At 36.7% G+C, this 16,490-nt stretch overlaps 2 protein-coding genes across 19 annotated transcripts in view; one reads left to right on the forward strand and one right to left on the reverse strand.

Moving 5' to 3' along the window:
- The window catches only part of afdna (afadin, adherens junction formation factor a), a 166,956-nt gene extending 157,149 nt beyond the window's left edge, over nt 1–9,807 (forward strand). For 8 of the 18 annotated variants that reach the window (XM_065256271.2, XM_065256273.2, XM_065256276.2 and 5 more), the window contains 3 exons: nt 2,248–2,779; nt 5,953–6,034; nt 8,426–9,807. In XM_065256271.2, coding sequence (XP_065112343.1) covers nt 2,248–2,779; nt 5,953–6,034; nt 8,426–8,582 — 771 coding nt within the window. In that variant the 3' untranslated portion in view covers nt 8,583–9,807. The remainder of the gene's footprint in view (nt 1–2,247; nt 2,780–5,952; nt 6,035–8,425) is intronic. The other 10 variants (XM_065256288.2, XM_065256279.2, XM_065256284.2 and 7 more) reach the window with 2 other exon arrangements.
- On the reverse strand, nt 8,869–15,993 carry dusp23a (dual specificity phosphatase 23a). The gene is made up of 2 exons (XM_065256290.2): nt 15,153–15,993; nt 8,869–12,221 (listed from the first exon to the last, which is right to left on the reverse strand). Exons 1-2 carry the CDS (start codon nt 15,420–15,422, stop codon nt 11,985–11,987), a joined length of 507 nt encoding a protein of 168 aa, XP_065112362.1. The 5' UTR covers nt 15,423–15,993; the 3' UTR covers nt 8,869–11,984.
- Nucleotides 15,994–16,490: the final 497 nt, after the last annotated feature.

Consider the following 16,490-nt stretch of genomic DNA (forward strand, 5'->3'; position numbering starts at 1 on the left):
CATTTTAATGGACTTTAATGGACCCCAACACTTAACAGTTTTAATGTAGTTTAAAATTGCAGTTTCAAAGGACTCTAAACGATCCCAAACGAGGCAAAAGGGTCTTATCTAGCAAAATGATTGTCATTTTTGGCAAGAAAAATAAAAAATATGCACTTTTAAACCACAACTTCTCGTCTTCCTCCGGTTGTCATCACGTCAAGAGGTCACTGAAGATTTATGCGAAACTACGCCCTAGTGTTTACAAGTGTGGAGAAATACGACCATTCCGACCTGGTTGTATGTCAAATGATACTAAATAATGTCTTTGTGTCAGTTTATCATTTAAAAATGGTCCGCAAATGTGCGTTTGATATATGTAACACGTGACCTTTCGACGTCATTACGCAATTACGTGAGGTCGCACTGGCTCGTCACACAGCCGAAGGAAGAAGAGAAGTTGTGGTTTAAAGGTGCATTTTTTTCTTGCCAAAAATGACAATCGGTTCGCTTGATAAGACCCTTATGCCTTGTTTGGGATCTTTTAGAGTCCTTAAAAACTGCAATTAAACTATGAAGTGTTGGGGTCCATTAAAGTCCATTAAAATGAGAAAAATCCTGGAATTTTTTCCTCAAAAAACATTATTTCTTCTCGACTGAACAAAGAAAGACATCAACATTTTGGATGACATGGTGGTGGTGAGTAAATTTTCTGGATTATTTTTTATTTTTTTTTTGAAAATTGACTAATCCTTTAATAATCAGGTGCTTTAAAGGTTCTTCATAGCAGTGCCATAGAAGAACCATTTTTGGTTCCTCAAAGAACCGTTTCTTCATGTTAAAGGTTCTTAATGGAACCATTTAGTTCTTCTATGGCACTGTGAAGCACATTTGTGACCCTGGACCACAAAACCAGAGTTGCACCACGGGTATATTTGTAGCAATGGCCAACAATAAATTGAATTTGTCAAAATGATTGATTTATGCCAAAAATCATTTGGATGTTAAGTAAAGATCATGTTTCATGAAGATAATATAAAAAAATAATTTGCATTAGTAATTTGTTGCTAGTGACTTCATTTGGACAACTTTAAGCTAATTTTCTCAATAAAATCTGGCCTAAAAATTACCCTTATTGACTGGTTTTGTGGTCCAGGGTCACATTTATTTTTAAGAGTGTAAGCATTATATATATTTTTTATTAAACTTTAAAATGAATATAGCCATAAATGGCTGTCGTTAAATCTGTAATAAAACAGACATAATGTAAATGCATTTAATCCTCATCTGGGATTTCTCTGAGCTATAAGGTGTTTTGTTTAACGCTCATGTGTTGCATTTTCCACAATTGTGAAATGCCTCAGCGGGTTGTCAACTTACCAGTGGTCTGAATCTACATTCTCCATGTGACCAAATTATTGTCCCACTATGTGACCATTAAATTTTATTTGTGTGTCTGTCTGTACCCGTGCGTCATTTTCAGACCACTGGTAATTTTAGCGCCCGGCTGCGATGTCCAACTGCATGTCTTCACAACATCCCCTCTCCTGTGTTTGTATCCCCACCTCTATAAAGAACTGCATGAGATCACGTCAGATTTTTACACACCACCCAGCGTTTTGTTGGAAGGCCATTGCCATTCCATACGACATTGCTTGGAAGTGCTGTTGGAAATGGGCCCGCCTCGGTTTGGCGGAGGCCGTCACAGATTGAACTCGCTCATCTGTGTTTGCCTCCACATGCTGTCTCATATGGGACATTTCCACCGCACGCTAACCCACGGGTTCGATGCGTAGAGACCAGAGCAGTCAGCCTCCGGGTGTTGCTTCCAGAACTAAACCACCGAAATGCAAGCCAAGACCTTAAATATGGGAACTTGTAGCAGTATGATGTATTCCGGTACTTTTATTCTAGTGTCTGCGGCGCCCCCTGGTGTACACGAAAGGAAATGCAACAAAATATTAAACACTGTAGACCTGCTGGCTTACTTTATCATTGAAAAACGTTACCAGTGATGCCATAAAAGAACCATTTTTTGGATTTTATGGAGCCATACATCCAAAAATTGTTATTTTGTGGCATCCCTTAATTTTTAAGTATTAGCTCATTCAGAAGCATGTTGTGTTACATTTAATATCACATCACCTTCCTCCCAAATTCAGGGTAAACATACATTGGTTCACTACATAGGTTTAGTCCAGTTTGACCCAGGCCATTACAGATTAGCAAAGGCAGATCTAACCAGCTCTTCCCATGTTCCCCCCTTAGAGGAGACAGGAGGAGGAATACTACACCCGCCTGGAGGCGGAGCGGCGCCGGCAACACGACGAAGCCGAGCGCAAGCTGTTGACGCCAGACGACCCTGGTCTGTACAGACCCCCCCTCCCTCGGGACTACCAGCCCCCTTCACCCGCAGCTGCCCCCGCCACTAACAACAGCAACAGCGCCCCCCCACCCCCTCCCCAGAGAAATACCTCCTACCTCAAAACCCAGGTCACCTCCCCCGACACCATATACACAGCCAAGTTTGTCTCGTACAATGATGACGAGGACGAGGAGGATGACCCAGGCCTAGCAGGTCAGGTTAAGCTCTCCGCTACCCGGAAGTCCTACGGTGATCTTCCACCGGCCCAAAAGCCCCAGCCGCCGCCCACCGCACGCAAGCCCCGCCCTGTCTCGGACGGCATCTTTCTGTCCAACTCATTCCAGCTGCCCGCTTCGGCCAATGCCAACAGTACCGTTTCAAAGACAGGGCAGCCCCCTCCCCCTCCCACCAAACCTGGCTTCATCCAATCGAAAGGTAGAGACGCCGCGGAAAGAGGGAGGGCCTCGATTCGGCCCACCTCTCTTCCATTGGTTCATTCGTTATTTTTTGTGTTTGTTCATGTATGTTTTCCAACGAAGAAATCCATCTTCGTTTTTCCGTATTTCCTCTACCTTTCTATCTGTAATCAGTTACGTAGTACCATAGCCAATCAATTCCTGTTCCTATCTCATTTTAAGTAGCAAATTTAATTTTTTGATAATTTGGTTTTGTTTTCGATCACCTTGTTTTCCCCCCGATTCCTCTTCCTCGAATCATCCTAGCGCCGTAGAGGCAATCGGTAGACTCCGTGATTCACCGTGTGGTCCAAAATCAGTCCGAGTACTGTTGGTGTTGCCGGCCGTTTCATGTGTGTGTGATTTGCTTTGGGGTATGCCCGGGCCTCAGCAGCTCGACGCCTGGTCGTCCATTACTGGCTCAGGGAACGAGACACTGGCTTCTTATCACATGCAGTGGTGGGCTGAACCCCGCACCTCTCCTCAGTCCTGTTTACACTTGGCAAAGGGGACGAGATCTGTCGGATGAGGCACTTTCTTTTGTGCTTGACTGTTTAAAGTGTGTTTGGTTTTGCAATGGTTGTTGCACAGGAAACGCAATCTCGGTTTTAATAGTGTTTAGCGCCACCTATTGTTCACATATATGTGTCAATGCATTTAATTCAGCCTAGTAATTCAGTTTAAGCAATTTGGTAAATTACACCAAACGTTCATTCAATTAAATAATTACGTGTATATTTTAACATCATATAATATAACATTACTTTTTTTACGTTTTTGTGTACTGTTCACACACAGTACTACATGTATTCAGGATAGTTTTCCGAAACTTTTAAACAGTCATGCACAAAAAAGCAATTCAACCCAGTTTCACTAAGATGCCCAGTGTACCTTGCATGTAACCTGCACCAAGCTTGCCCCACTTAATGCCATTGCGGCCTGTTGTGATTACAATTGCATTTGCGCTTTTTGAGAACCTAATGACTAACTTTGCATTAATCGACGTAAAAGGCTATCTAGCACGGCATTCCTCCGGCTCTGACTGACTGAAGCGCTTCAAGTCTTGAATCTGCTGCTTAAATTCGCTGCTGCTTTGCTGCTGTACTCATCTCAAATCCAACATAATCATCCTATGTCTGCAACACTGCTGAAGCCCCTCATGAACCCAGAAATCTGTCCAATCAAACAGCCTTTCAGCAAAACACTAGTGACACCACTGTATACATACTTTTGATTATTTTCTTTATTTTTAGGTCCTGTTCCTCAACCTAATGAGCTGCCTACCTAACCAACATTTTAAGGCATCATAGATAAACTCCTAATGTCTGTAAGGGTCTTAAAGGAAAACACCACTGTTTTTTTATATTTTACTATGTTCTTACCTCAACTTAGATGAATTAATACATACCTATTTTTTTCAATGCGTGCACTTAATCTTTGTACGGCGTGTCGTAAATGTGTTAGCATTCAGCCTAGCCCCATTCATTCCTTAGGATCCAAACAGGGATGAGTTTAGAAACCACCAAACACTTCCATGTTTTCCCTATTTAAAGACTGTTACATGAGTAGTTACCCGAATGGTGTCACAAAATAAAACTTTAGTTTGGAGCCATAAGAATAAATGGGGCTAGGCTAAATGCTAACACATTCAAGAAGCGCTGTACAAATCAAAAAGATAGGTATTTATTAATTCTTAAGTTGAGGTAAGAACATAGGGAAATATTGAAAAACGGTGGTGTTTTCCTTCAACACTAACCCTAAAATATACTCAGAACCTTTATGTTGTCTTCTAAGATGCCTTGTTTGCCCAAAATTTACAATAATCCCAGGATGCATTGCAATGTGCCTAATAAAATTCAATGCAGATGGTAGACAAACACGTATTATAAATATCACTTTTATAGCTACATAAAGAAACATTTATAGTAACACAGTGATGTGGCATGCAGAGTTGCTGCCTATGTAGTGTACTCTGTGTAGGCAGCTCACTATGTTTCGCAACAGAGCCTCAGTGTTCACGCGGTAGTGATTTTATCCTTGGTTTCAGCTGTGTTGTAGATCTCATTTATATCTTTTGTCTGTCTGCTGTCCGGTCTGTCTTTTTTATGTATGTTTGACATTATCATTTGCTTGGCTCCGCCCACCCTCCCCTGCTTTCTCTCACATCAGACTGTGTGGATTTCTTAGCATCCCTATGAATCCACTGTCCATCCATCACCTTCTCTACTGCCAGGTCTCTGAGCAAAAAGTGCAAAATGTATCGCCCATGGCTATATAACAGAACTACTCTTAACATGTTTGAAGAAAACTGATGAATTTGCATATTAGTTAAAGTCAAATGACTAGGTCTGCAACTAACGATTATTTTCATAATCGATTAATCAGGCGATTATTTTCCGATTAATCGACTAATCAGATAAATACATTTGTTGCTGGGATTACTCGACATGTTTATGTTCCACGATGCACTTTTTGCCCCTGCAGTACTTGGTCATCGCCAGTGGAGAAGGTTTATTTGGTTCACATGTCAATGTGTTTGTGTCTCTCCCTCTGGATCCGACCTCATTCCATTCAAGCGATAAAACAATCTACATGCATTTGGATACGGTCGTGCTCTTGCACCTCTCCTGGTTAGGGGACAACCATGGTAACAAAACTCACGATCACAGGTTAAGTGGGGATGTCCCTCACATCCTGACAGACACACGGACAAGTGAGCCATGTAGGAGACGCCTGCGGTAGGTCAGAGGTGGGGGTCGGGGTTGAAGCCCATTGAAGAGCTTTTAAGCGACCTCCACCTTCGGCCTGTCATCCACAGACCATGTGCTTTCGAATGCTTTTTTACTAACTTAACAAGCTTTCTTCCTGCTGTTCAGCTTTTGGTCTGTGATAAAGTGTTCAAATGCAAAAGTTTTTGGGCGAAGGTTATGGTTGGAAACAAAGTCTAATTCAAAAATACATCACATTATGAAAGTAAAATGTGATTCATGTTGCATCTTTTCTGATGTGTTTAAAGCGATTTCACCAGCGATTACAAGCCCAGAAGCTTCTGCAGTTGAGATTTTTGTAACCTTCCGCTCGCTCTTGAAATATTCAAGATTGTATTTTCTCCAGAAATGCTCATTGTTTTTACCATTTGACAACATTAAACAGGATTTAATTCATACACTGGAAACACAACAGGACTAGGATCGGGAGAGGTTTACAAGGATCCGCGAGAGAAGTGGACGAAAGGGTGAGGAGCACACTCATGCATCTGAAACGTTCCTTGAGAACCAGAACTGTTTTTGTATGATTACATTTAAAACATAGTTGATGGCCTGTTTGGGTTGAATCATTTCTGTAAACCTCTACAAACATGAATCATGAGTCGAGCTTAAAGCTTTGGGTGTGGTAAAAAAAATAACACGTACACATAGAAAACAAAAATCTTACTTGGTTTGTTTTTGATTCCAAAACTGTTCTGCAGTCAACAATACATTGTATGGGTCAAAATAATAAAAATTTTAATGCCAAAAACCATTAGGATATTCATTAAAGAACATGTTCCACCGTATGTATATGTATATATATATATATATATATATATATATATATATATATATATATATATATATATATATATATATATATATATATTAGGACTGTCAAAAGATAATCATGATTAATCGCATACAAAATAAAAGTTTGTTTTTGGCATAATTTATGTGTGTGCACTGTGTGTAGTTATTTTGTATATATAAATACACACACGTGTATGTATGTACACTGTCAAAAATTAAGGTACAAAGCTGTCACTTTAAAAAAGAAACATTTACGTGTGTGTGTGTGTGTGTATATATATATATATATATATATACATATATATATATATATACATATATATATATATATACATATATATATATATATATACATATATATATATATATATACATATATATATATATATACATATATATATATATATACATATATATATATATACTTATATATATATATATATACTTATATATATATATACTTATATATATATATATATATATATATATATATATATATAATTACACACTATACACACACAGATTTTATGAAAAAAAAAACTTTTATTTTGTAAGTGATTAATCGGGATTGATGTTTTGATGGCCCTATTTTTTGTATTGTTAGTAGTAGGTGTTGCTAAGGACTTTAAAGGTGAATTTCTCAATATTTAGTTTTTTCACCCTCAGATTCCAGATTTTCCAAAAGTTTTATCCCGGCCAAATATGACCCTGGTCACAAATGAAAATGTTACACACTGGGTTATTTTCAACCCAGCATTGGGTCAAAAGGTACAAACCCAACTGTTGGGTTAAATTAACCCAATAAATGTTTACATTTTACCCAACAATGGGTTAAAACAACCCAGCATAGGTTAAATTTCAACCCAACAGGTTGGGTTCGTCCTTTTTGACCCAACGCTGGTTTGAAAATAACCCAGCACAGTACAGAATACTGTGATACAGGCCATGAGCTTTAAAGGGGTCATATCATGAAAATCTGACTTTTTCCATGTTTAATTGCTATTTGAAAAGATGAAAAAGGACAACCCAGTAACCAACCCAGTATCTTACCACTGCACCAGCATTTAGTGTAGTGAGGGAGAAAATGATTGACAGCACAATTGAGTTTCAATTAAAAAAACACCATTATTGTGATCAGTGTTTGCATTTCGTCAGCTAATTTGCATTTAAAGCAACACAACCAAAATCAGCAAATTTTTGTCCATGCCTATAAAGTGGTAATTTTAATAGGCTATTATAAATTATTTATGGGGTTTTAAAAAAAGTCCAATAAAATGCCCCCTTTAAATCTTCATGAATGACAGAAACAACCCCCTTAAAGGAAAACGCCACCGTTTTTCAATATTTGACTGTTTTTACCTCAACTTAGATAAATTAATACGTACTTATCTTTATTCAATGCGTGCACTTAATCTTTGTACAGCACGTCGTAAATGTGTTTGCATTTAGCCTAGCCCCATTTATTCATTAGGATCCAAACAGGGATGATTTTCGAAGCCACCAAACACTTCCATGTTTTCTCTATTTAAAGACATGAGTAGTTACATGAGTAAGTATGGTGGCACAAAATAAAACGTGATTTTTTTTAAGCGGATAAAAATGAGAACTATATTGTATGGTGGAAGAACACTTAGTTTGTAGCACTTCTAAATTCATCCCTGTTTGGATCCTAAGGAATGAATGGGGCTAGGCTAAATGCTAACAGATTCATGACGCGCTGTACAAAGATTAAGTGCACGCATTGAAAAAAGATAGGTATGTATTAATTTATCTAAGTTGAGATAAGAACATAGTAAAATATTGGAAAAACGGTGGTGTTTTCCTTTAAATTTTCATGGAAGTTGGTTATATGTTTCGTAAACTACATTTATAGTGCTTTTGTCATTTTTTTTAAGCTATTACAGCCTCAGTTCCCATTCGCAAGAGCATTGTGCATGTTATGTACTGTATGGTATACCGTATGTATCCATAAAGGTGTGACCCAAAACAACATATAAATGGAATAAATGGCGATCTGTTCCTTCAAGTTTGAATTTTTAATGAAACACTGTGTCTTGTTGCAGAAGTCCCGATCAGGAAAACACAATAGGCGGAGCCCCAGAGAGTCTGACTTTTAAAGAACGGCAGAGACTCTTCTCCCAGGGAAAGGAAGTGTCGAACAAAGTGAAAGCTTCCCGGAAGCTCATGGAACTGGAGAACGAACTCAACATAAAACAGTAGCGAAGAGCCCGTGCAGGACTTGTTGCCAATATCTGATCCATTCCTGGAAAAATTCACATCCAGTTAGCGCTTCCCTCTCATTTTCAAACATTCGTTTTGGTTTTATTGAATAACTGGAAGGTTAAGTATCGTTTAGCTGCAATAAGAGACACTCTGTAAAATCCCTCGAAAACTATCAAAGATATATTATAATAAACACTGTAAATTGTTTTAATTATATTAATAAGAAAATTGAAATGACATGAAGGGGGTATATTTTTGTTTGTGAAAATGATGCATTCTCGGCTCATTTTATATTTTTTAAAATAGGCAGTGATGTGGGATATTTTATGGTGTTATTTTATGATCTTTCCATTTCGTTTATTCCTTTGGAAAGTGGCGATATAATAGGCCAATGGTAACATCTCTCGGGGGATTTTCTTGGTCCAGGTGTGTAATTGAACGGTGGTGTGTGAACGAAACACTTTTGTTTATCCTCCTGCGCTGTTTTTCCTTTTACTTGATGGCACTTTACCATCAAGCCCCATGTCTGCATTAAAATGTTTTTTTTTTGTTGCTTTCGTAGCACCATTGTGAATTTCAGTTTTTCTTCTGGAAGTGTAGTCACCTTTCTGATCGCTTTACTGGGTCGCACCACAAGAGCACGAAAGCTTTGTCATTTTTCCAAATCATTTTAGTTTTTGATTAAATTAAACCGATGGTAAAGTTTAATAGTAGTATACTGTTAAAGAGGGACGATTTAAATAAAGAGGTTTGTGGAGATAAGACGCAGGAGCCTATTGATCAGCAGGTATTTATTGAATCAGTTTGTATTTATAAATCTGAACAGTCTGCCGTTTAAATTTGACCGTAACATGCCTTTGTTTTGGCAGCACAGGCCAATATTCCTCTGTTGAATTGTGCATTAAATGGGCTCCCACAGCTTACAGTATTGCAGACCTTTTATTTAAATTGAGGATCTGGTTGTGTCTCCTCTGTTTGAAACACCTGCATTTGTTCATTCATAGTCTAGATCTGTGTATATAATTTTCCAGAGAACACAGACTTTGTAAATTCGAGTGATGCATTTAAGGGTAATGTCAATATCCTTTCTTTTGCCACTTTGAAAGACATAAACTGACACATGTACACGGTCGTGTTTTCATTTTAGGTTAAAGACGAATACATTTTAATGGTTGTTACATAGGCTTTTGTAAATCATAAATAAATACAGATTTTACAAAAATCAAAGACTTGTCTGTTTTTCTAACATCTTTATTTGGTGAAGGAAACTTTTTGCTACAAGGAGCTTGCAGTTTGCTCACTACAAATAAAGATGTACAATATGATAAAATGGAAAAAATCTTTATAATCTCTAATTTAAAGGGTGTGTGCTGAATAGTGTTTATTGCTATCAATACACTGCAAAAAAAAAAAAAATATTTTCAAGAAAAAAATTCTTAGTATTTTTGTCTAGTTTTCAATAAAAATATCTAAAAATTCTTAAATTAAGATGCCTTTTCTTGATGCGCAAAACGATCCAAGAAAATAAGTCTAGTTTTTAGATCAAAAATATCAAATTAAAGTGATTTTGTGCATAAAACAAGCAAAAAAAATCTGCCAATGGGGTATGCAAAAAATCTTGAACATTTTTCTTAAACACTAAATCCAAGAAAGATTTTTTTTTACTTATTTTCTTGGGTTGTTTTGCTCATCAAAAAAGCATCTTAATTTAAGACTTTTTAGATATATTTACTGAAAACAAGACAAAAATACAAAGTAAGAAAGTCATTTTTTGCAGTGTAGTTTTATAGATACACAAAATGGCAAGTAAATGTTTGCTCCTGTATAGAGCTCAGTAATAAAGCAGTGCAAAAGGTCATGGGTTCACACATACTGATTTAAAATGTATAGGCTACCTTGTGATGCATTGCTAGTCGCTTTGGATAAGTGTTGCCAAATGCACAAATCTAAACACTAATGCAATTTTCCTTAAATGCCTTTACATTTTTACAAATATGAATTTAATCATGAATATTGCATTGTTTTAAGAGGTAAAATACTGTATGCTCTTTTATAGCTCAGTGGTAAAGCATTGCACAACAGGTCATGGATTTAACACGGGGAACAAACATAAAAAAATGTATAACTTGTGATGCACTGTACAGTACTGTGCAAAAGTCTTAGACCCCCACCACCAGACTCGTTGTTTTAGAATTTTAAATGTCCATCCATATTTATTTTTCAATCTATTTTATAAAGATACAAACAGAAAATACAGGAAATATGTAAAAAAAAAAAATGATTCAAGCCCTTCTTAGGAATGACACATAAAAATTGTGTTCAATTAATTTAAAATAGCTCATTAAGAGCAATTAAATTAGTCTAACACAAAATGAATTTGTACTATAATTTATTGATTTCTTTTTAATTGCGTTAACACAATTAGTCTGAGTTTTGGAAAAAGAATACCGTTTTTATCTCTCATTTTATCAAGTTCAGTCCACTTAATCATTTTATGTTGGGACAACATGAATGATTATTGTTGCTATTACTAACTGGGCCGTGGATCTGTATTTCCCAGCATGCTTTGCATGCAACTGCTTTTGGAGCGTATTTTTATTTTATGCATTTTGATGTAAACAGAAAAACGAACATTAAACACTATTAAATATCTTATTGATTTGGAAGCATTTAAGCAGAATGAATTAAAATGACTAATTTCTTTAAAATTAGAAATTAGGATTTAATTTTATTTCGGTTTAAGAGATCCTGCTGTTTCCTGCTATTGCTCAAGTGGAAAGGGAGTTTACCCTAAAAACTTGACACATCAGTTTACATTTTTATACAGTTTTTAATACTATATACACATTTCCTGTATTTTCTGGATGTATTCTATTAAAGAGACTGAGAAACAATTATATATGATCACTATAACGTTGCAAAAACAACAAATCTAATCCTGGCATAGTGGCCTAAGACTTTTGCACAATAGTGTAAGTCACTTTATATAAAAGCATATGCATAAATATATAATGACTTTAAAACACTACCATACAGAGATATCATCTATGAATTACATTATTATACTTTTAAATAAATGAATAGACCCATCACATTAAATGCAAAATACTAGCACCAGTAATTATGTAAAGATCATTTTGGTACCCAAGTTGTTTTGTTTTTTTAAGTACAACTGACAAAGCAGAATCAACCCTTTTAAGTTTCCTAGGTGAACCGATTCATGTTTTGTGGATAAACAAACACACCCAGTCCATAGGCTATACATAAAGAGTTGTCAGGCTACACAATGCAGGTTTGTTATATAGATTATAGTTTTGTGTATTCTTAATAACTCATACTAGCAGGCTTACTGAGTGTGTGACTCACCACATAGATTACTACTAACAACAGCAGACATGATTATATAGATTTAAATGTGGGTGGAGTGTTAATGTTGTTCACACAGAAACTATCTTGAATGTGTTGTTGAAACTCTATCACTGCTTTCTCTTGCTCTTCTGTCTCAATCGACCCCGGTCGAAGTCGCCGGACTTCTTTGATGGCTTCCAGACCGGAAATGTTCCTGGTTTTCACCAGATAGCAGGCCAGCATGGTCCCAGTCCTGCCATGACCGTGCATACAGTGAACCGCAACACTCTGAGGAGGAGAGAACAAACCAAAACCAGGTTTAATGGGGTGGTTCACCCAAAAAATTGTCCTCTTGTTGTTTTAAACCTGTATGCGTTTCTTTTTTCTGATGAACACAATAGAAGATATTTTGATAAATGATGGTAAGCACACAGTGGATGGTTCCCATTGAATTCTATTGTATTTGTTTTTCCTGCTATGGAAGTCAATGGTTACCATCATTTATCAAAATATCTTATTTTGTGTTCATCAGAAAAAAGAAATGCATAAAGGTTTAAAACAACATGAGGATGAGAAAATGACAGAATTTAAATTTTTGGGTGCACTATCCCTTTAAGACAACTCATAAAAACACTGAATATTTTGGTGATACTATAACATAAACATTTTCAATATCCTATATAATATGTAAGGAATAATTGACGATGGCCTATTGAGTTATTTGAAAATGTAATGATAAATGTCTAATGTTAAATGTTATTTAGTAATGGGCTTTTGTAACTTCTTCCACCCTGAAGCTATTTTGGGGATTTTCGCCTGGATTTGGCCTACCCAATTTCAAAAGCTTCCCATACCCACATGCAGAGGTTTACATACAAAAGTTTGGTATCATTTTACAGGAAACCCTTTGAAATTACATAAAACACTGTTGAAAGTGCTCAACATGGTTGTATGTGATGTCAGTCCTCTAATAAACACAAAAATAAATAGGCGCTTTTTGATGTTTTTTTTCTAACGTTTTTATTTGAAAGTGTATAACTCTGGCCCTGGGTATCTCAGCTCCCTGCAGACAGTTTTGTTTGATTCCAGCAACTGGCAGCTTACAGAGGAAAAAGGAATTTTTTCTCTATCATAATCTATGCAAAAGTTATTTTACTCCAACTGAAGGGAGGAATAATACCCTTTTTGTATACAATTTCTGCCTAAAAATATTTGAAGTGTCCCCATAACCACATACAGTGGAATAAATGCAATTTCTTTATATCATTTTAAAGAAAACCCTTTGAAGTTACATAAAAAGCTGCTGTTTGTGACAAATATTGTTATTTATGTTGTTTTTCATATGATGAAACACCAAATTTTATTTTTTATGTTGTAAACACTGTCTTTGATAGTGTATAACTCTGGTTCTGTGTACTCTAGCAGACTGCAGACAGTTCTGGTTGTTAGCAGCAGCAGACAGTAAACACCCAAAAAAAGAATGAACTCTTTATCATGTCGCATTCAAAAGATATTCTTATTTTACTGAAGGGTGCGAAAATACATTTTTCATATAAATATTAATTTTTTGTTTTGCACATATAATAAATAGCAAGGGATTATTCATACACACAACCAAAGAAAATGCTGTGAATGGACTCATTGTTTAAAGTAGGACCTAAAATAAAAGATGGTGTATCATTTATGGCTATATGTGCTATCTGGGGCAGTTCACACTCAAGTTTCCCATAAGACAATTTTTTACCTTATTATTCATTCAACGATTGTTGGATATGTGTTAATAATAGAGCAAAAACACTGTAGCCTTATTCCTGAGAATGAGAGCTTTCATTTGATATAAGACTTGCCCATGTTTGTCATATTTGAAAAATATGAAATATGTGAATATTAAATGATATAAAAAAGTATGGGGGGGGGGTGATAGTGTAAATTAAGTGTAAAATACTTTCTTACAGTAAAAGATATGTCAAAGTGATGCATATCTGCAGAAAGTAGAGACTGTAAGCTTTCAAACAGTATCTCATATGTGTTACTGGGGTCCACGGCGGACCATTAAAGATTAAAAGAATATTTTATATTAAGTCAAAATACGAAATTTTGGACCCGGGACAGGGTCCTCAGGGGAAGCATACAGTAGCTACAGCTATACGGGTGTTCACAAGAGAGTTGAGGTCAGGAGGTTTATCTCGGACCCAAAATTACCCAACATTTCACCTTAGAAAACTTTTTAATAACTGTATAGATTAGTTTTCGATGGATGCCGTTTTGGAGCTTAAAAAATGGGGCACCATTCAATGCCATTATATGTACGTGACAAACTCCGCTGTCGCGGCTGTCAGTTTGGTACCGCTCGACGCAACTTCGGATTTCCTCAGGCGATGTGCGGAGTAAAAACATTCTTGAAATTGTAATATACATTTCGTTTAATTGCTAAACTACAAGTGAATGAAATTTCAATGAATTTGAACGACGCGCACAGGAGTTTTACCTACCACAAAATTGAAAACAATGGGACAAAATAATAAAGTGATGACTTTTAAGTTTCTAATGGCCAGTATTTTGTTATTCTTGAACCCATAGACATGGTCTTGATGTCATTTTAAAGGATTTTTCAAGCTCTTTCTAACAACTAGTTTTAGCATTTAACCATGTTGAACATTTTACTCACATACCTACATTATAAAGCTGAAAAGAGCAAGAATATTATTTCATAATTTTGTGTTTGGCTGAAATAAAAGTCATATATTCCTGGCCATAGGGTGAGTAAAATATGAGCTAATTTTATTTTGGGGTGACCTCTTCCTTTAATAAAAGGTTATTACGTCAGTTTCTGAAATCGTTCACTCATTCCCCATACAGTGGACTCAGATGTCATATATATTTGCATAAGGAGGTTTCAGACATACTGCACCTTAAATGCTGTCATCATTTTTAAGTACAGTCAAATTTAACTTTCAACTGACTAGTTAACAAATCTGTCAGTGCAAGGCAAGAAAAAAAAATTCACAGTGTGCACATCATTTCGCAAACTTATTTTATAGTGTGGAAGTAGGCTGTTTCCTATGTAAGGCGGAAGTCACGAGCCTTCAGCGCCACAACAATCGTAAGGCTTTTCGCCTCGTTCCGTTCTCCAGAACCTTCGAACCCGAGTACAGATGACATTAAATCGGTAGTTTCCTTTATTCTTATTATCTATGTTGTTAGAAAGTGAGTCCTAACCTGTCCTTTGCCATTGGCTTCCTCCACGATGCCTAGGAATCGCTGTATCTGGCTCGGAGTGGGTGGTGTGAAATCCACGATGTTGATGTGATGCAGGGTGAGTTCCGGACAGGTGTCATAGTTCGGAGGTTTGGATTCGCACAAGCATACAAGGTGTGTGATGCCATTCTCCACCAGGTACTTATAATGACCCGGTTCTGAAGGCAGAGCCAGCGCGGCGAGTTTCTTTGGCTCGACCCAAGATAAGTTTTTCGGCGTGACTCCTGGCATGTTGTGCTGTATTTAAGTCACGAGCTGTGCTTAAATATATAGCGACTGTCCGGGAGAATGAAACGAGGCGTGTTGTGTGACTGTCAAGGTCTTACACAATTACCTGATGTATGAGAAGAAAATACCATGGTGAAGGCGTACAGTGGAAAATACACGATGCTGGTGTTGAAACATGAACCTTGGATTCCGTGGCTTACTACTATGTTTAGTTCTGGTGGGGGCGGGGTTAGTGCCAGTGCGTCATCAGATAACGCCCTCCTTATAGCTTATCAACCAATCACACGCAGGGAGTCAGAATCCGGTAAACATCGTTTAAAATATAACTTAATCAATTAATACAGATTTATAAATACCTCTATTTATAAATGTACCTACTGGAATTATTATTTACTAGGAAATGAATTCCTTGCTAAGGATAACATAATAGAATATATAAATATAAAAATAGACGTTTTAAAGTTGAGAGAGAAGAATAAAAAAACGGTATGTCTGTCTGTCTGTATATCTATGTATCTGTCTGGCTATTTATCTAGTTATCTGTATGTCTGTCTGTCTATCAATCTACAGTACCTGTCTGTCTGACATGATATCTTGTCTGTCTGTCTATCTGTCTATCTACAGTACCTGTCTGTCTGTCTGTCTGTCTGTCTCTCTATCTATCTAGTTATCTGTATGACTGTCTGTCTGTCTATTTATCTACAGTACCTGTCTGTCTGTCTGTCTGACATGATATCTGTCTGTCTGTCTGTCTATTAAGTTATCTGTATGTCTGTCTGACTATCGGTCTATCTATATACAGTACCTGTCTGTCTGTCTGTCTGTCTGTCTGTCTGACATGATATCTGTCTGTCTTTCTGTATATCTAGTTGTCGGTCTGACTATCCATCTATCTAGTTGTCTGTCTGTCTGACATAAAATCTTCCTGTCTGTCTATCTATCTACAGTACCTGTCTGTCTGTCTATTTATGTATCTGTATGTTTTTTCTGTCTGTTTATGTATCTGTATGTCTGTCTATCTATGTATCTGTATGTCTGTCTGTCTATCAGTCTATCTATCTACAGTACCTG

This window comes from Paramisgurnus dabryanus, chromosome 12, assembly GCF_030506205.2.
Source record: "Paramisgurnus dabryanus chromosome 12, PD_genome_1.1, whole genome shotgun sequence".
NCBI classification, from domain to species: domain Eukaryota; kingdom Metazoa; phylum Chordata; class Actinopteri; order Cypriniformes; family Cobitidae; genus Paramisgurnus; species Paramisgurnus dabryanus.

Coding starts and splice junctions, on each gene's coding strand:
- dusp23a (XM_065256290.2), bottom strand. CDS start 15,422: ATGCCAGGAGTCACGCCGAAAAACTTATCTTGGGTCGAGCCAAAGAAA. Junction 12,222..15,152: donor AAGCCAATGGCAAAGGACAG/GTTAGGACTCAC, acceptor TCTCCTCCTCAG/AGTGTTGCGGTTCACTGTAT.